The 20,155-nt window shown below is 39.1% G+C and overlaps 2 protein-coding genes across 2 annotated transcripts; both read left to right on the top strand.

Annotated features, from left to right (window-relative positions):
* The first annotated feature begins 7,117 nt into the window (after positions 1–7,117).
* LOC127179598 (cytochrome P450 1B1) lies at positions 7,118–9,855 on the top strand. The gene has a single exon (XM_051133245.1). The coding sequence runs from the start codon at positions 7,245–7,247 to the stop codon at positions 8,817–8,819; it is 1,575 nt and encodes a 524-aa protein (XP_050989202.1). The 5' UTR covers positions 7,118–7,244; the 3' UTR covers positions 8,820–9,855.
* Positions 9,856–11,120: 1,265 nt separating this feature from the next.
* LOC127179599 (cytochrome P450 1B1) lies at positions 11,121–13,280 on the top strand. The gene has a single exon (XM_051133246.1). It carries the CDS (start codon positions 11,293–11,295, stop codon positions 12,865–12,867), a length of 1,575 nt encoding a protein of 524 aa, XP_050989203.1. The 5' UTR covers positions 11,121–11,292; the 3' UTR covers positions 12,868–13,280.
* Positions 13,281–20,155: the final 6,875 nt, after the last annotated feature.

A 20,155-nucleotide genomic window follows, 5' to 3' on the forward strand; every position in this document is an offset into this window, starting at 1 on the left:
TGTAGACATGCACATACCTCATAAGCAGACAGAAAAGCCAAAAAGCCATTTACATGCAAAGTGAAATTGGGGCATCATGCAGGAATGCAGAAATTCTGTATTTATTACAGTTAAAAATGAACCATTTTACATGCAATAAATAACCAAGCGTACAAATAAGTAAATAATCACTGGGAAAGCATCTAATTATTTTTTTAAAGAATGTGTTGCATGCAAATAATGATTTAATCAGAATACATGGCTACTTCTGAAAGATGCTTCTTGGCAGCAATGGTGCGGCTACTTAACTACCCACACTAACGAGCTAAACCTATCATGACTAGATTTATAACTAGATTTATAATGATTATTTAATGTTTTCTTTCTGTCTTAAATACAATTTTTCAAATGTGGTGTAGATTCACATATTATATACAACAAATCAAGTTTATCTTAAAATGTGAAATGTGAAAGTATTTTCTTGCGCTGAACATATATATGGAGGGAAAATTCATTTTTAAATGCTTATATATATTTTTTCCTATATATTTTTAAATGCTAATATATATGCTAATATATATATATATATATATATGCTAATATATATATATATACACACACACACACACACACACACAATTACACTATGTCAAGAGCAACAATTACACTATGTGAAGAGCAACTTATTTTTGTAATTGTCGTAAAAGTAATAAAATAGTCTATTTTGAGTTGTAAAGCTTGTTTTTGTGGTAGAAAACCATTTAATCAATTCATTTAAACACCTTAAAAAGTTAAATTACTTAAGCCTGTGTGGATCAGGACAAAGTTTATTTATAGTGGGAAAATGATTAGTTCTTAGTTGTGAATGTGTGAGTAATCCTTCATTAACCTGGAGATATGCTGCTGCTGTGCGGAGCTTCAGGCTGCTGTAATTGTTCCTGTCAAAGTCCGTCTGCCAGCTACAAATGAGCTAACCAACTCAAATCGGGGTCATCTGGAAGCCATTTCTCGCCGTATTTTTTTTCCCTTCCCCGTCTCATTTTAATCTCCTCCTCCTCCCAGGGGAGGTCGGGCCGGTGACCGGGATCTGCGCACGCTAGGCCGGAGTGGCACGCAAACTCATCCTCGCACGCGAGAAACCTCTGCAGAAGACATCAGAACACACCTATAGAGGGGTGAAGGAAAACATAAAGGCCATTATCACTCCATGTAGTGATTTATGTAATACAGTGCTGGTAAAAATAAAACAAAGAGCACTGAATGACTGAAGTCAAGTATGAAATGCTCAAACTACTCCTGATATGGAAATATACATGCAGAATATCAACAGAATTTCAGCAGCTCATTTGGCCTTCAGGCCCTACAAACTTAAAATAACAACTTCAGCTGAAGAACAAACTGCCTTCATGCCCAAAGTGAGGGAATGTTTTCTAATGTGCAAGGCAAATATTATGTATATGTATAACATGCAGATTTAAATTGGGAAAGAAAATAAATGCATGAATATCAAAAAAAGCATAATGTGTAGATGCATTCCTAATTGTCATGAAAATAATGTCAAACTGCAAAAATAAATAAATAAATAAATAAAATAAAATCATAATGAACCTAAAATAGCCTTATTATTCTTAATTTCTGAAATGTGAACTGGAAACATTATGCTATTCTGAATCAATGTTCTAATCAATTTAAATAAATGTGATACATTTATTTATGTGCAATGCTGTAGAAGTTGATATGAAAGCATCTGCTAAATAAATAATAAATATAATCATGACAAAGTGTAAAAACATCTGTTACTTCACATGACCGTTCCGGTGTGTTTGATAACTCAGCTCTACAGTTTCCATCATTTCCATCGTTGGCCGAGTCACGTTATTAACAGACGGAAAACGTTCACGAGCACTCATCATTGACATATCAAATTATAGTAACTGATCGCACTTAAATGTCAGGCCACATCAAATCACTAACGCTCACACTGCCAGTTCTGATTGGAGGAAACGCACGCTGCTGAATTCTGATTGGCCGATGGGATCTTGAACCCAAAGTTGAGCAGAGGTCAGAGTAAGAGGAGATTTGTGGTTTGATGTACCTGGCCAAAGCACAAACATCCCGCTGTGAGACGTCTGCGTTCTCGCGTTCCCTCAGGCGACTGACTCTCGTTTTAGAACGGACCGCAATAATTCAATAACCTTACTGGATTCACTTAAAGATACCCTGTGTTTGGGAATCTTGGATATTTTTGTGATGCAATTTATGTAATAAAAACAAAATGTTCATGCACAGCTTAAGAATATAAATCACACAGTGCACGACAATGGATTTCTGAATTTTATGGATATTCAAAGTAAATAAACTCTCACCCCCCCAGTTGCATCCTCAAACAAAATGTATAAAGATACAATAATCTATGCCTTTATACTTGCCACACTATGAGAGATTTTAAATGATCAAACAAAGACGTTCATCACTTTCACAGTTACCTAGCAACCATCTACTGTAGTAACTCCATAGCAACCTCAAAGCAACCTATTAAAAACCTTAGCAACTGCATAGCAACACCTTAGCAACACCTTAGCAACAAGCTACTGTAGTAACTCTCTTGCAATTACCTGTATTACTTCCCTAGCAACTGCATAGAAACACCCTGGAACAACCTACTGTATTAACCCCCCTAGCAACCCCATGGCAACATGTCAAAAACCACTCAAAACACCTTAGCAACTCCATAGCAACACCCTGAAAACATTCAAATGTAGTAACTACCTAGCAACTTCATAACACCACCCTGGCAATGACCATGGCAATGATATATATAAAATTATAATACCCTCATTGGGGGCTGAGCCCCCCCTAAAATGAAAATCCTAGAATCGCCCCTGATGCTAATTCATATTTTAAGATTTTAAGATGTTTTCTTGAAAGCATTATATATAGTTTGTGTTTCTGGCACAGAACCAAACTTTATTTATCTAAAGTTAATGCTCAAGCAGCGACAATGTTAAACCCATATACAAGATAAATATTTAAGGAAAAATGCATTGCTGGTCGACGCCACCTAGTGTGCAGACGTGAATTAGCAGAAGGTGAACATTCGGTTCACGCTCGGTGTGAAAGCACCATTCGTCCACGATTCGCCTCGCGCTCAGTGTGGAAAGACCTTAACTCCTAGCAACACCCTGCCAACAACCTACTGTTGTAATTCCATATCCCAGAACATCTTAGCAACTGCAAAGCAACACCCTGGCAACATTCAAATGCAGTAACTCCCTAGCAACTTCATAACAACGCCCTGGCAATGACCTACTGTACTATAGCAACACCCGGCCAAAAACCTACTGTCAATCCCATAACAAGTCAAAAACCACTTTTAGCAATTGCATAGAAATACCCTGGCAACAAGCTACAACAGTAACTCCCTAGCAACTCCACAGCGACATAATAAATCCACTCAAAACACCGACTGCATAGCAACACCCTGGCAACCACCCAAAACACTGATTTTCTGCAAAAATGTGAAAATTTACTGTTTAGGGCATTTAAATTTTCTTGTGCAAAAAAAAGCTCAGCACAAGTGAATCAGCATCACGTCACTGCTGTTAATAGACTCCACTGAGCGCTAACATGGTCAAGATGGCACTTGTGAGTCACGCTCATAAAGCATTCGTTAGTGTCCTGCAGCGAGAGCGAGTGTGTTCATTTCCTTTCACTGTGTGTCAGTCGGTCGTTCTGGGTTCTGGATCAGCGCTGCTGTGTAATCTGCATTCGCATTCCTACGGTTAGTTTCAGCTCGTCCTTTTCCCCCCGAATCCCAACGGCTCCTAAACGGCCCGTCGGACCCCTGGGCTTCCCTCCTCCCTCCTTCTCCTCCTCCTCCCTCCCAGGGCCGTGCGTGACAGTAGCTCGCTGAAAAGTGGAAATGATTCTAGTAAACAGTGATTAGCTCCAGACCGGGATCTCTTGGTCCACCGTGAGACCTGCATCCACATGCTCGCGGCTGCCAAGTCCTCGACCTTCCCGACCCTCCAGGGTCACGGCCAGCCTTTCACAGCCAGGTTAAAGAGAATAATGGCAGGCAAACACGACAGCCTCACGCAACACACAAGCGCTGGCCGCAAAGCTGGCTCTGATTAGTGCGGACGCTGATGTGAGAGACCATATGTGAATCACGGGATTCCAGAGGATTCTCCCGTACGGAAAGATGTGATGGGATTTTGGCAGTGCTGAGCTCTGATAGTAACACTGGAAAACTGGGTCTACGAAGCCACAGCGTTATCTGAGTCATCAAAATAACATTTGTTAGATCCATCCATGATTTTTGATGTTATAAAATAAAGGTTTACGGTACATTAAATCAAAACATTACTTAAAAGCTTTTGTAACTGTGGTTTATATTGCAAATATTACAGTCTATTGATGTTGCCCTTTTAAAAACATATATTAAAATGTAATTTGTAAGATCTGTGAGAACAGTTTTTATCAAATATTGATATCAAATATTGTAATTTTTATATGCATAGCATACACACTAAATATTAAATATCTCAGAATTGATTTTTGGATGACGATACGTTAAAATATTACTTTAAAAATTAAGTCAATAAGAAAATCTTGAGTTTTTTTTTTTTTTAATTCGTAAGATCTGTGAGAACAATTTTTATTTTTTTCAGACTTGAGCAAAAAAAAAAAAAAAAAAATTTTTACTTTTTTCAGATTTGTTTAGTTAATGACATCAAATACTGTACTTTTTATATGTACTGCTTACATACTGAATTTTAACTTATATCACAACATTGTAATATCAATCTTTGATTTTTGGATGATACACTAAATTAAAATATTACTTTTTTAAAGTTTTACAAAATCTTGAGCTTTTAAAAACCATTAATGTGTAAGACCAATAAGAGCATTTTTCATTTAATATTTTTATTTTATTTTATCTGTGCTGCTTACACAGAATATTAACTAATATCACAGTAATATTGCAATATTGTTACATCAATCTTCAATTTTTGATATTATCATATATGGGATTAAAATGTAAAAGTTTTTGTTGCTGAGGTTTAGGTTGCAAATATTACAAAGTCACTCAGCCACATTAAAATGCAAAAGCTACAAGAACAATTTTAACTTTTTAAGAAGACAGTTGGTAACTTGAAGCCTCATAAATAAGTGTAACCAAAGTTAAAATGCATTATAATATATGCAGATTATTCATGAGATCATAATGCATTATAAAGTGCATTGTAAGTCATAATTAATGCATTACTTGTATCATGCAATAACGCATGTTTTATTTTATTACATATGTACTGCTTACACGCACCAAATATTAACTGAGTTCATAGACAGTTTAACGCTCACTAGTTTCTCTCTAGTTTTTAACGAAATCTAATCTTGTTTCTGTGAAGATGTTTATTCTCTCCTAGGGAGCAGAAACAGTGGACTCCTTAAATCCAAGCGGATTGGAACTGATTGTATTTGGCAGCTTCTCCTTCCTCTCTTCTCAGGGAAGGAGGCACATCTCATTTTAGTGGTGGTTTGCATCCAGGAAAGTGTACTATCAGCAAGAAATCAATGCTACTGTCTCTCTGACTTTAGAAATGCTGCAGCGCTGCAATTAGGGTCATTAGATGCCTGCAAAAATAAACTCCTCCTGGTGAGGAAACAAGGAACATTTATCTCCTGCCTGGCGCTTAGAAAAGCGTTCTGCATCAAGAACATTCAGTTCTGTAGCTTAAAGTCTTAACGTCCTTCGAATTGACGAACTACAGATCACTGCAAACATGAATAAGAAAATGCAAACGTAACTTCAATTTAACGCTGCTATGATATAAATGCAAATGCAGATACGCATGCACCGAAATAAAGTCTTTCAGCTTCTTCATATGCATTCACATTATAAGCCTTTTAAAAACAAATGACCCTCTTAGGACAAATTTTATGTGCTTTCTTACAGAATGAAGTGTCTGTATTGGCGCATTCTGTATCGGATCTTGCTTGAGCACACGTTATGAAGGCATGCTTGCAATTAAGCAATCTCTCAGTGACTGCATACCCAAAAACACATGTGAAAATTTATCCTGAAATTGTGAGAGGAAAATAGCCGAGAGAGACCCTGGCGTGCTTTTCGATGAGATCAGAGACACCAGAACATGATGCACCATCGGCATGTGAACGCAACATCAAATTACGCTCTTAATCATTTATGATCTTTACTGTTTGTACTAAAAATCAATTGTTTGTACTTGGAGATCAAATTATGAATTATGCTGGAATGATATTAAATGATTTATTATGAAAACGTTTACTTTGTGATGTGCAATCATCTACATGTGCAATCATCTATACAATATGCATAGGAAATTTGTACGTTTATTGTGACATACATCCTATTCCATACTATTCACATTTATTATATGCTAAAACGGGGCTAAAGACATACAGTATATAATACAAAGGGACACATACACCACAGGGATAAGGTGGATTTTCATTGTCTAGTCGTGTTGCATAACTCCATGCATGCATACTTTTCCATTTTTAGGGCTTATGTAAAGTGTAAAACAGAACGTCTTTTATTACGACACATTCTCCAAGACAAAACTCTGAAGTCTGGGATGCCGTCGATGATTGCATTAAGCTTAAAATAACATTTTCGTAATCCTGTGCAAACCACAGGAGAAATAACACATTACAAGAGTGCGCAAACGACTAGAAACACATGCGCGCGTCAAATAAATAGATGCACAAATTAAAAACGTTTAATGCATCACTCCGTTTGAGTTTAGCTCCATATGATGATTGGCACAAACCGCAAACGAAACAAAGATGATTTACGCACTATTTCCACCGCAGGTTCAGACGTTTCCCGGTTGCGCACTTGAATCTCCGTGTTCGGCAGCAGCCAGACGTTCAGATCTTCTGACGGAGGCTCCGCGGCTTCCACAATGGGAGGAGTGAGGCTATCATCGGGTCCGGCCCCCTGTGCTGCAAACATATATAAAAGACATGGATCTAACCAAGCAGCTCAGAAAACCCTGTCAGCATAACCTGGAAAAAAATAAATAGTGTAGAAACTCTAAATCAGTGCATGCAGATTCATTCAAACAGACTGGGAAGAGAGAGAGCTTACATTGATTTTGCATGCAAAAGGGAGAAACAGATTAGATTATTCTTTTAAATGGATGCTTGCATTCTCTGTATCTGAACATGAACTTTATTTGAGCATTAAATCAGAAGAATAAACGTGCATCAGAAGAATGGCTCTGACTGAAGCTGAGTTTGAAAGCAGCAGCATCATGAAGGAATGGGGCGGACAGGTCCAGCCGGCTTTGATAGCATCCTTCGTTATCCTCTTCTTCTTGGAGGCCTGTCTTTGGGTGAGAAATCTTACGATCAGGAAAAGGCTTCCAGGCCCATTCGCCTGGCCCCTGGTGGGCAACGCCATGCAGCTGGGACAAATGCCACACATCACGTTCTCCAAGCTGGCAAAGAAGTACGGAAACGTCTACCAGATAAGACTCGGGCGAAGCGACATTGTGGTTCTGAACGGAGACGCGGCCATACGCAAGGCGCTCATTGAACACAGCACCGAATTTGCCGGGAGGCCAAACTTTGTGTCCTTTCAGATGATTTCCGGCGGTCGGAGCATGGTGTTCAGTAGCTACAGCAAGCAGTGGAGGGTGCATCGTAAAATAGCGCAGTCGACTTTGAGAGCATTCTCGTTGGCGAACACTCAAACCAAAAAGACGTTCGAGCAACACGTTGTAGGCGAAGCCATGGATCTGGTCCAGATGTTCCTGAGGCTGAGCGCCGACGGGCGATACTTCAATCCTTCACAGGAACTCACGGTCGCAGCCGCCAACGTCATCTGCGCGCTTTGCTTTGGGAAACGCTACGGCCACGACGATCCCGAGTTCAGGACTCTCCTGAAAAGAGTGGATAGGTTTGGCGAAACCGTCGGCGCTGGCAGCCTGGTGGACGTCATGCCTTGGCTGCAGTCGTTTCCAAATCCCGTCCGAAGCGTTTATCAAAACTTCAAGCTCCTTAATGAGGAGTTCTTCGCTTATGTGAAGGACAAAGTGGTGCAGCATAGAGACACGTACGACCCTGAAGTCACCCGTGACATGAGCGACGCCATCATTGGCGTGATTGAGCACGGGAAGGAAAGCATGCTGACGAAAGACTTTGTTGAGTCTACAGTCACCGATTTAATCGGTGCTGGACAAGACACGATGTCCACAGTAATGCAATGGATACTTCTGCTTTTAGTCAAGTACCCATCAATCCAAAGCAAACTCCAAGAGCTGATTGATAAAGTAGTAGGTCGTGACAGACTCCCGTCAATTGAAGACAAATGCAACTTGGCCTACCTGGACGCCTTCATCTACGAAACCATGCGTTACACCAGCTTCGTCCCCGTCACCATACCGCACTCCACCACCTCGGACGTCACCATCGAAGGTCTCCACATCCCCAAAGACACCGTGGTGTTCATCAACCAGTGGTCCGTCAACCACGACCCTCAAAAGTGGCAGGATCCTCACATCTTCAACCCGTCGAGATTTCTGGACGAGACCGGCTCTCTGGATAAAGACCTGATTAACAGCGTGATGATCTTCTCGACAGGTAAGAGAAGATGCATTGGTGCGCAGATTGCCAAAGTGGAGGTTTTTCTGTTCTCTGCCATCCTTTTGCACCAGTGCTCGTTCGAGAGCAACCCCTCTCAGGATCTCTCCATGGACTGCTCGTACGGCTTAACACTGAAGCCGCTCCATTACACAATCTCAGCGAAGCTCAGAGGAAAACTTTTTGGCTTGGTGTCGCCGGCATGAGTAAAAATAACCAGCTTGTTCTTTGTGACTTAAAGGCCAGCAGAGACAGAACGTATTACAAATGTATTCCACATAACAGTATTAGTAAAGCTGCACTGAATGCTAAATGTTTAGTAATTGTATATTTAATATTTATACACGTTTGCAATGATTCAGTGAACTGATGTAATCACATCCATAGAATATTTTGTCAGGTAACTGAAGAGATTCTTCAGCTCTTAACAGTAATGTTTTAATTGCTTCAGGTTTATAAAACATCACCTATGCTTCAAAATAATGTTAGTAGGACTGCAGTATGAAATGTTTATGGTCCGATGCTAAGCCACTATCACTGTAGACATATCAATTATTATGTAATATTATGCAATTGTTTGTAGCTCATGTTGAGTCATGTTAATGGGCAGCAGCTGTTGGAGAACTTTACTTCCTATGAGCCCGACTCAGATTTGGCATAGCAGTGCATTTCATTATGCTTGCATAAAACTGTATAACGATGTGATTATGTACTGCAGGTATTTTAAGTATTAGGCATTTAAGCATTTATTTACACCCATTATACCCAAATCTTTATGCAATGCAAGGAAATGTGAGATTCTTAAAAAGTCCGCAAGGAATACTTTACATTTTAGTTTTAAAATTACATTTTAGTCACATGCCAATTCTATTACTCAGCAAATCTTCCAGTGAAAGTCTGAAGCCTCACGCCGGATGAATTTCTGTTTCCTTATTGTGTCATTTCGAAGGTTTTCTCCCATTCACAAAAAAAAAACAAATTCTCAAAATCATGTATAAGCTGTATAAATCAGAGCTACTATCTCAAGATATATTCCTATATCACGTTGCATTTATTATGATAAATGTTTACACTGAATGTTCTGTAACTGAAGTGCATGTATTCAGGAATACAACTTTTTAAAGAAAAACTAGATTTTTTTATTTTTTAAATGTTCAGGTATTGTTTCAAACATGTTTTCTTATTACTATTGGAAATAAGCTACAAGTGGAATAAATAAAGTGCTATTTTACAACCTGTGAAGATGCACTCAGTCTCTTTCTGTTTTGGAGAAATTACATGCACATACACACATACAATCAAATATACATTACGCGTTAAACTAAAGCAGCTAGGCATCCAAATTTATTGTCTGAATGGTCTGCATCTGTCTTCACTTATGCATATTGTCTCTATATATGCTTATTGTTAGTTTTACGGCCAACATTTCTGTCTGCATTCATTTTCTGAGATATTTCTGTAAAGCCACATCTTTATAGTCAAATTATCTTATTAAATTTATAGAACAGCCATTATTCTAACTACAGCTCATGATAAATCCACTCTTGGTACATGTTTAACTCCACTCTTTGTATCTGTTCTTTGTCTAAAGCATTAAAAAAAAAATAAAATAAAAAAAATACTCAAAACGTTCATGAGTTTACAGACTGAATTCCTCAAGTGACTTGATCTCACCAGCATTCAGTTGGCATCACATTGTGGATTCCACACAAAATGAAATCCCACCAATTAGAGCAGACTTACAGAGCTCATATATGTTAGACAATGTATTAAACTGATGGTATTTTTAGTTTTATGGTTTTATTCATCTAAATCAGACATTTCAGTCACATTAAGACAAATAAAAAAAGATCTTATAAAAATATACAGAAAGCAACAGCCATCATTAAACGAAAGCCCACATGCATTCATGTTATTTTTGTACCACTATACAGATAAAGTGCCCCCAAAATGCATTTAAACCACTCAATAAAACAATATCTGAGTGTATTAGATTACCTATAAAATTATGCATCTGTATTTGAACTTCTCACTCATGCTTACTTTTCTTCATCACATTTGAAGTCCTAATGTGCTTCAATTTTTGATTTTTAGTTGAATAAAGTCAGCTCTCCTTAAGTTTGCACAGGTGTCTGTGTGTCACAAACAAACACAATGCTGACTGCCTTCCAGTTCAACTTTACATCTTTTATCAGTTTATACATCATGCATGACTTAATGTACGGCAAAAATGCTCTTTATTCTTTAAAATAAATGATACTTGCTTTAGTATTTGGCTATCTAATGCAATAATCGAATGCATACCGACATGCACTTGTTTAAAGCATTATGCATCTGTAGATGGCTCAAGAACGTCCAATGTGTGTCCAGGCGTCTTCGCTCCGGCCGTAATGGGTGGAGAGTCAGAGAGAGTCGGGGGGGAAAGAAAACGAACCTGTAGCCCAAACTCCTCCTACTGTAGAGATATATAACAGTGTCAACGCTGCAAATCTGCATTCTTCTAATTTGACCATCTCTGGACGCACACATTTCAGCTCCGCAAACCCTAATCCGTCTTCCTGTAATCCCACAGCCGAAAAGAGCAAAAAACAGCAGGCCGTTCTTCCTTTACTCGCCATTCAAGATGGGGAGTTACTAATACAGTCGCATTTTACACAAAGACAAACAATTAGAGCTTCCATGGCGCTTTCAGACACAGAGTTCGGCATGAAGGGCAATAGCATCCTTAAGGAATGGAGTGGACAAATCCAGCCGGCCCTTGTTGCGTCCTTCATCTTCCTCTGCTGTCTGGAGGCTTGTTTCTGGGTCAGGAACCTCACTCTCAAAAAGAGGCTTCCAGGGCCCTTCGCTTGGCCGCTGGTTGGTAACGCCATGCAGCTCGGCCAAATGCCCCACATCACCTTCTCAAAGTTGGCAAAGAGGTATGGAAATGTGTACCAAATTAGACTGGGCAGCAGCGACATAGTGGTTCTCAACGGAGAGTCGGCCATCCGCAAGGCGTTGCTTCAACACAGCACTGAATTTGCTGGCAGACCGAACTTTGTATCCTTCCGGGTGGTTTCCGGCGGAACGAGTATGACGTTCACCAGCTACAGCAAGCAATGGAAGATGCACCGGAAGATCGCCCAGTCCACCATTCGTGCCTTCTCATCTGCGAACAGCCAAACGAAAAAGTCCTTCGAGAAGCACATCGCAGCCGAAGCCGAGGAATTGGTTGAAACGCTTTTGAGGTTGAGTTCAAACAAGCAATACTTCAATCCATCTCATGAACTCACAGTCGCGGCTGCTAACATCATCTGCGCTCTTTGTTTTGGAAAACGCTATGGACATGATGACTTAGAATTCAGGACTCTCTTGAGCAAAGTGCACAAGTTTAGCGAAACCGTAGGAGCTGGAAGTTTAGTAGACGTCATGCCTTGGTTGCAGTCTTTTCCCAATCCTGTGAGGAGCATGTTTCAGAGCTTCAAAGACCTTAACAATGACTTCTTCATGTTTGTTAAAGCTAAAGTGGTGGAGCACAGGCAAAGCTACGACCCTGAGTTCACAAGAGACATGAGTGACGCCTTTATTGGTGTGATTGATCATGCAGAGACGGAGACGGGTTTGACCGAGGCTTATACTGAAAGTACGGTGTCTGATCTCATTGGAGCAGGTATGGATACCGTCTCCACCGCCTTGCATTGGATGCTGCTTCTACTGGTTAAATACCCATCAATCCAAACTAAGCTCCAAGAGCTGATTGATAAAGTAGTAGGTCGTGACAGACTCCCATCAACTGAAGACAAGAGCAACCTGGCCTACCTGGAAGCCTTCATCTACGAAACCATGCGTTACACCAGCTTCGTCCCCGTCACCATACCGCACTCCACCACCTCAGACGTCACCATCGAAGGTCTCCGCATCCCAAAAGACACCGTGGTGTTCATCAACCAGTGGTCCGTCAACCACGACCCTCAAAAGTGGCAGGATCCTCACATCTTCAACCCGTCCAGATTCCTGGACGAGAGCGGAGCTCTGGATAACGACCTGACCAGCAGCGTGATGATCTTCTCTATTGGGAAGAGACGATGCATTGGCGATCGGATCGCAAAAGTGGAAGTTTTCCTGATCGCTGCTATTTTGATCCACCAACTAACTTTTGAGAACGACCCATCACAAGACTTAAGTTTAAACTGCTCTTATGGGTTAACACTGAAGCCATTTGATTATAAAATCTCTGCCAAACCCAGAGGAAGCATATTTAATGAAGCATAAATTAGTGTGTTTGCTTTCAAACCCACTGTCTCTAACATATTACACTATGCATATTCAGGTATGTACTTCATATTATAAATATAGCTCACTGTTTTGAAGACAAAAGTAACCAATGGAAAAGGTTCAGCAGGGTTTTATAGTACTTTAAAACAATGTTTGTACAGAGATGTGTGCTTAAATTTACTATGTTTAAGTTTATTTTACTATGTGCTACTTTTAAAAACACTTGAAAATGTCAGTTTCTAAAATATATTTAAGTGTTTTTTCTAGCTGCATAAAATTCCCATATATGTGATCTTGGGTCACAAAACCAATCATAAGGATCAATTTTTGGAAAACTGAGATTTGTACATTATCTGAAAGTTGAATAAATAAGCTTTCCGTTGATGTATGGTTCGTTAGGACACAACCAATCTGAGGGTGCAAAAAAAAAAAATCTAAATATTGAGAAAATCGCCTTTAAAGTTGTCCAAATGAAGTTCATAGCAATGCATATTACTAATCAAAAATAAAGTTGATACATTTACAGTAGGAAATTTACAAAATATGTTCATGGAGCATGATCTTTATTTAATATCCTGATGATTTTTGGCATAAAAGATACAATGTATTGTTGACTATTGCTACAAATACATCCATGCTACTTATGACTGGTTTTGTGGTCCAGGATCACATATATTAAACAAATATATTGCTTTTAGTAAATATACAAAGGAAAAGCAGAACAACTGCCATGTTTAACATTGATTTCATGCTAAATCAGACGTTTAATTGCATTGTTTGTTCTACAAATTTTTATAAGCCTGTAAAAAGATGTTTAAGAAAAGATTATTAAATGACTTGAAATTGCTATTGATGTAAATAAAATGCATTGTTAACTATAACATTGTGTATTTCGTTAAATTAACTACTAAGCTGCTCCATTGCATGTTTTTCTTGCTAAATCTGTTGGTTTGCTGTGCAAACACACATATTAATAAAACGCTGTTTGTTGGTCATGTAAATTAAAGGTCTAAATGCATTTACTAATTTACTTTTCCGCAGCAGAGGTGGCGGCACTCAAATAGCATCTTTTCACACACGCATCCACGTAAAAACGTGCAAAGCTGCTTTGCGGCCCACATGCGCGGAGGGAGTCTCAGAGGGAGTCTTACATTTACAGTGGTTAATTCATAGCAGACACACGCTGCTTTCCTCTCTCGCTTCCTGTCATGACACCGCAGCGCTCTGGAGGGGGGCCAGGGTGTTATGGGCCATGGAGGGTAGCCACAGTACATGCCCCTGATTTACAGCGAACCACACACGCAAACGCACACTCACGGGACATGTCTTTTTGATAAACCTCTCCACTGAAAAACGGTCCATTTTTAGGATGCCCCCATTGCTGGCCTCTAGATTTGCTGAGGGTTCGGTCTTAAAAAAAAAAAAAAAAACACAAATTGTACCATCACCTCTGTTTTGACCTCACACACAGATGAACGACTCTCACAGAAACCCATACGGGAAAAATGGTTTTGCATTTATAGATATAACTGGACAGTTTGCATTTTTTATATTAAGTGGTTATTGTTTATTCTGCAATACAGAAAAAGAAATTGCATTACAATACTTTTTATTCAAACCAGTGAAATATGAGCTGGACACATTTGACAAGTTGCATGAGATGCACTTTATGCAAACACACAGCAGATGATACAAGCTAACAAATGTGTTGTTTTGGACAGAAGTGCACTTTAAAAAATGAAAACACTGATGGCTCCGTCTCAAACCATCAAAGGAAACATCCTCCCTTCTCATCTGGTCTTTACATGCTCACATGCTCTGCAAATGGACATCTGAACTAACAAGACTCTGCAACAACACTAGACTGCATGAATCTATCATATTCAAAATTTATATAATTGCTACTGCATGCAATCTTTAAAATTTACATGCATTATTTTTTGCACTTGCAGAGCAAGCATCAGCTCAAATGGAATCTACACAAACTGTTTCAAATCTGTACATCAGAGAAAGCTCTAAAGAAAGAAATGTGTAAAATGCGTTCATGGTGTGAACATCAAGTGGGAATAAAGTGTCACTTTTGCAAACCTTTGTGTTTTTCCTAAACACAGAGACTTGAAGCAACCAGTAAGGAACCACAAAATATTTATGACATACAGTTGTGTTAGAACAGTTTAAGCTGTAATCATGAATGCTGAATGTAGAGTTTGATTTGTAAACATCCTTTTGATTAAGCTGTAAAGCTTGATTAGACAATTTATGTCACAAAACTATGTGCAACAATAAAATACAGAGGAAAAAAGCCTTTCGCACAACCTTTGGTCATTATTTTATTATACTACAAACATGAAATGTTCCACCACATCCAATATATTCTGACCAAAATCCCATAAACATCTCATCTTAATTAAAATTTCTCAACTCGTGCATTGGAACATCCCAAGACAACTTTTAGGCTGCATATGACAAGCTTGGAAAAGCTATCTTTGGTAGCACGAACCAATGCCAGTCACGCAAACGCTTGCCAAAAACAGCAGGAACGCGGTGCCAAAACGCAGTGACTCAACACTTCTGTTCTGAGAATTATCACACATCCGTGTTGCCCTAAATCACTCCTCCGCTAACACATGATGAGGCAATTCCCATGGGAAGCGGCTTTTGGACTTAAAGTGAAGTCCAAAAGATTGAAGCCAATGAGCCCGACAGCTTAATAGATAGATGTGCAATAGTATACAATTATTCTGCAGCTGCAGGAGGCAGATAAAGCAGCTTTCTGGGAAGCGTCTACGTTTTAGAGTTTTTCCTGATTCAGAAAGCCAAAATACACACTCTCATACACATTTAAACTGATTTAAACCAGAGATGGTGTAAGACATGGGTGACTTCTGGAAAATGTGTGAACATTACACTGGTGCTCGTGAAGTCAATCGACACTAGTATTAGTGTGCACTGTGTTGTGATCAAGATCTTACAGGGAAATATTACGTTGGGGTAATGCATTCAAAGTTTTTTCAAAAAAACATTACTTTTTAATTAACGAGAAAATATCGGAGTTACTTTTACTTTGTTACTTTGTTTTCCCATTGACTGACAGCTCTCCTCACTTGTTAAAAGACAGATGCGTTGTGTGCACTTTGTAAACATGATGCTTACTGTAGGTCTAGACTAAATGTCATCGTGCATTTACTCATCTCACTTGCACAAAAACAAATTCAGTATTCCCCAAAATGAATCAAAACAGTGAAATGCAAACTCAGAATATGACGCAAACCTGCAATAATCAAAAGTTAAATAACACAAATATCCCAAATATCCTTTATGTATTTAATCCCAATTGACCAATGATCCAATTCGAATAAGCAAAGATGGCTTAAAAAAAAAAAAAAAAAAAAAAAAAAAAAACATAGCATTTGTGTTTCATTGCTGAACTTTCTTCTCCTACATCCAATTCTTCGAGCAAACCAGAATAGCAGCAAAGCTGAAAGGTCAATCAATGCTGAATCAAATGATTCGCAAACCCGCACCGTAGTCGCGATCTAAATCAAATGATTCGCAAGTCCCGAATTGAATCAAATGATTCGCGAACACGCACCGAAGTCGCAATCTGAATCAAATGATTCGGAAGTACCGAATTGAATCAAATGATTCGTGAACACGCACCGTAGTCGCGATCTGAATCAAATGATTCTCAAGTCCCGAACTGAATCAAATGATTAGCGAACTCGCGATCTGAATCAAATGATTCGCAAGTTCCGAGCCAAATCAAATGATTCGCTAACATGCATCAAAGTTCCAAACTAACCATATAATTCGCGAACACACACCGTAGTCACGATCTGAATCAAATGATTCGCAAGTTCCGAACTGAATCAAATGATTTGCGAACACGCACTGAAGTTGCGATCTGAATCATGTGATTCGCAATTGCGAACCAAATCAAATGATTTGCGCACACGCACCAAAGTCGCGATCTGAATCAAATGATTCGCAAGTCCCGAACTGAATCAAATGATTTGCGAACTCGCACCGAAGTCGCGATCTGAATCAAATGATTCGCAAGTTCCGAACCAAATCAAATGATTCGCGAACATGCATCAAAGTTCCAAACTAACCATATAATTCGCGAACACACACCGAAGTCCCGAACTGGATCAAATGATTCGCGAACACGCACCGTAGTCGCGATCTGAATCAAATGATTCGCAAGTTCCGAACTGGATCAAATGATTCACGAACACGCACCGTAGTCGCGATCTGAATCAAATGATTCGCAAGTTCCGAACCAAATCAAATGATTTGCGTACACGCACCAAAGTCGCGATCTGAATCAAAGTCCCGAACCGAATTCGAAATTAACCAATGATCCAGTTCGAATAAGCAAAGATGGCTTTATAAAAACACAGCATTTGTGTTTCATTGCTGAACTTTCTTTTCCTGCATCCTATTCTTCATGCAAACCAAAATAGCAGCAAAGCTGAAAGGTTTGTTTGAGCACTGGCCGCTACTGTACAGACTTCAATTTACATTTCCATCAGCCTGAGGCTTTTTTTGATTCATTTTGGTGTGAAAGAGATTTTACATTTGCCAAAAATAGAACTTGTTTAAATTGAAAACAAATAAGTAAGCCCGCCCAGACTTAAAAAGTAATGCAAAAGTAACATAACATTACTTTCCAGAAAAAGTAACCAAGTAACTTACTTTTTCAGGAAGTAACAATATGCAAAGCATTACGTTTAAAAGTAACTTTCCTCAATACTGTTTTTAAATAGTTACCTATTCATTTAATTTGTGTAAAATAATTTAATTTGTGTAAAATAATTTATTAAGGGAACCAATACCATTTGATGGCAGTGCAGAAAGCAGTCAGGCTGAAGGCTGAGCCTCTAATCTAAATGTTTGCAAAACTGAAGTTTAAATGTTTTGCTTGACATTAAAGAGCAGGAGCTCATAAATGCACTACCACACGCTCATAAACAAACATACAGGCATGAAAAGTATCCGTTCACACGCATCTTTTACCTGTAGGCCCTTGAGCAAAGAGGGTTTATGTGAAAGAGAGACTGCAGACCAATAACAAATCACAGACAGATTAAGTTCTTCCAAGAGCTTCACAGTGAAATTCCCCGGACTACAAACAAATCAACTGCACATTTCTTCAATAATGCTCGTTTGTTACTCATCAATTTTACAAGCAAACCAATCAGATCCATCAGAGACATCCAACACGCCAAACATGTTTGATCGACGTCTACAGTAAAACCCATTTCTGCAGTTACTAACATATTGAAATGAACAAGATTGTCCATCAACCAACTAGTCGATTAGTTTATTTCTAGTGGATCTGAGCCTAAACCAACACACTTATGCACTTTTATGCATTTCTTTTATTAAACCCTTCTCAGAAACTCTCAGACAGTTAGATCTGTTAGATCTGGTGGTACGTGATCCAAAACAGGCAGATCTGGCCAGTTAAAAAAAAAAAAAGACAAGAGTCAAATGCATAAGATGCAAATGTGATGAGTTAACATAAAATGTCCAGTATGTTGTCCCTTGAGTACAAACAACATCATAACAGCATTCATACAGATACTGTATAATATTCGAGGACTTTCAAGGACTTTTCAAGCACTACTTTTTTGATTTTCAAGGACTTCAAACAGAGATTTCAATTATCAACATCTTTCAAATTCTGAAAAATATAAATAGAGAAATAAAAACCAAACCAACCAAATAAAATGATTCGCGAACATGCACCGAAGTCCCGATCTGAATCAAATGATTCATGAACATGCACCGAATTCCCGAACTGAATGGAATTATTTGCGAACACGCACCGAAGTCCCGATCTGAATCAAATGATTCACGAGCACCGAAGTCGCGATCTGAATCAAATGATTCGCAAGTCCCGAACCGAATCAAATGATTCGCGAACACGCACCGAAGTCCCGATCTGAATCAAATGATTCACAAGCCCGCTCCGTATCGAATCAAATGATTCGCAAACACGCACTGAAGTCCCGAACTGAATGGAATTATTCGCGAACACGCACCGAAGTCCCGATCTGAATCAAATGATTCACAAGCACCGAAGTCGCGATCTGAATCAAATGATTCGCAAGTCCTGAACCGAATCAAATGATTCGCGAACACGCACCGAAGTCCCGATCTGAATCAAATGATTTGCAAGTCCCGAACCGAATCAAAATATTCGCGAACACGCACCGAAGTCCCGATCTGAATCAAATGATTCACAAGCCTGCTCCGTATCGAATCAAATGATTCGCGAACACGCACCGAGGTCCCGAACTGTATCAAATGATTCACGAGCACCGAAGTCGCGATCTGAATCAAATGATTCGCAAGTCCCGAACCAAATCAAATTATTCACGAACACGCACCGAAGTCCCGATCTGAACCAAATGATTCGCAAGTCCCGAACCGAATCAAATGATTCGCGAACCGCGCTTTAAAGTCCCGATCTGAATAATGATTCGCGAACCATCATTTCAGATAAGGATTCGAATCGCCGATTGCGGATCATTCAATTCGCGAAATGATTCGCGAACCCGATCCGAAGTTCCGATCTAAACCAAATGATTCGCACCCGCTCCAAATCTAATCAAATGATTCGCGATTCGCGATTTGAAAGGCAGTTCTGAAACAAATGATTCGGGACATGCGATCCGTCTGGAGCGCTTCGAAACAGTGAATCATTTTGTGACACAATGCTTTGGCTAATTTGTAGTTTCAAAAAGCTCTGTTTCACCAATCACTACATATTTTTTTAAATCATTACAAGCGATGTCGAAATTTGAAAATGAATTTTGATCTGGTCTTTGCTAGTGAATCGGTTGAACTGAATGATCGAAGTCACGAGTTTGAAACAATCCGAACGGTTCCAGCGTAAATGACTCACTTAATTGATTCGGTTTGTCTGTTTCTCTTTTCTTGTCTTCAGTCATGTTTACACGACACTGTCAGTACTACTACTGGCTTAGCTCGCTAGTTTGATGACATGAACTGAAAATAAGTGAAACAGGTATGATGTTTACAAATAAAATATCCATATTTCCATTCCAAAGAAAACATCCAACACAAATCTACCAACACATTCAGTTGAGGTAACCAGTTTACTGGTAACTAGTGAAACACTCCATTAATATGACGAGCTGCAGCTCAAAATACATGTTAGATGGAAGTATTGTGCATTATGATGGAGTTTATTTCATAATTTGAAATAGGAAATTTTAAATAGGAGTCACTTCTAAGCTCAAATCCTGATTTA

Source organism: Labeo rohita, chromosome 17 (genome assembly GCF_022985175.1).
Source record: "Labeo rohita strain BAU-BD-2019 chromosome 17, IGBB_LRoh.1.0, whole genome shotgun sequence".
NCBI classification, from domain to species: domain Eukaryota; kingdom Metazoa; phylum Chordata; class Actinopteri; order Cypriniformes; family Cyprinidae; genus Labeo; species Labeo rohita.

Coding starts and splice junctions, on each gene's coding strand:
- LOC127179599 (XM_051133246.1), top strand. CDS start 11,293: ATGGCGCTTTCAGACACAGAGTTCGGCATGAAGGGCAATAGCATCCTT.
- LOC127179598 (XM_051133245.1), top strand. CDS start 7,245: ATGGCTCTGACTGAAGCTGAGTTTGAAAGCAGCAGCATCATGAAGGAA.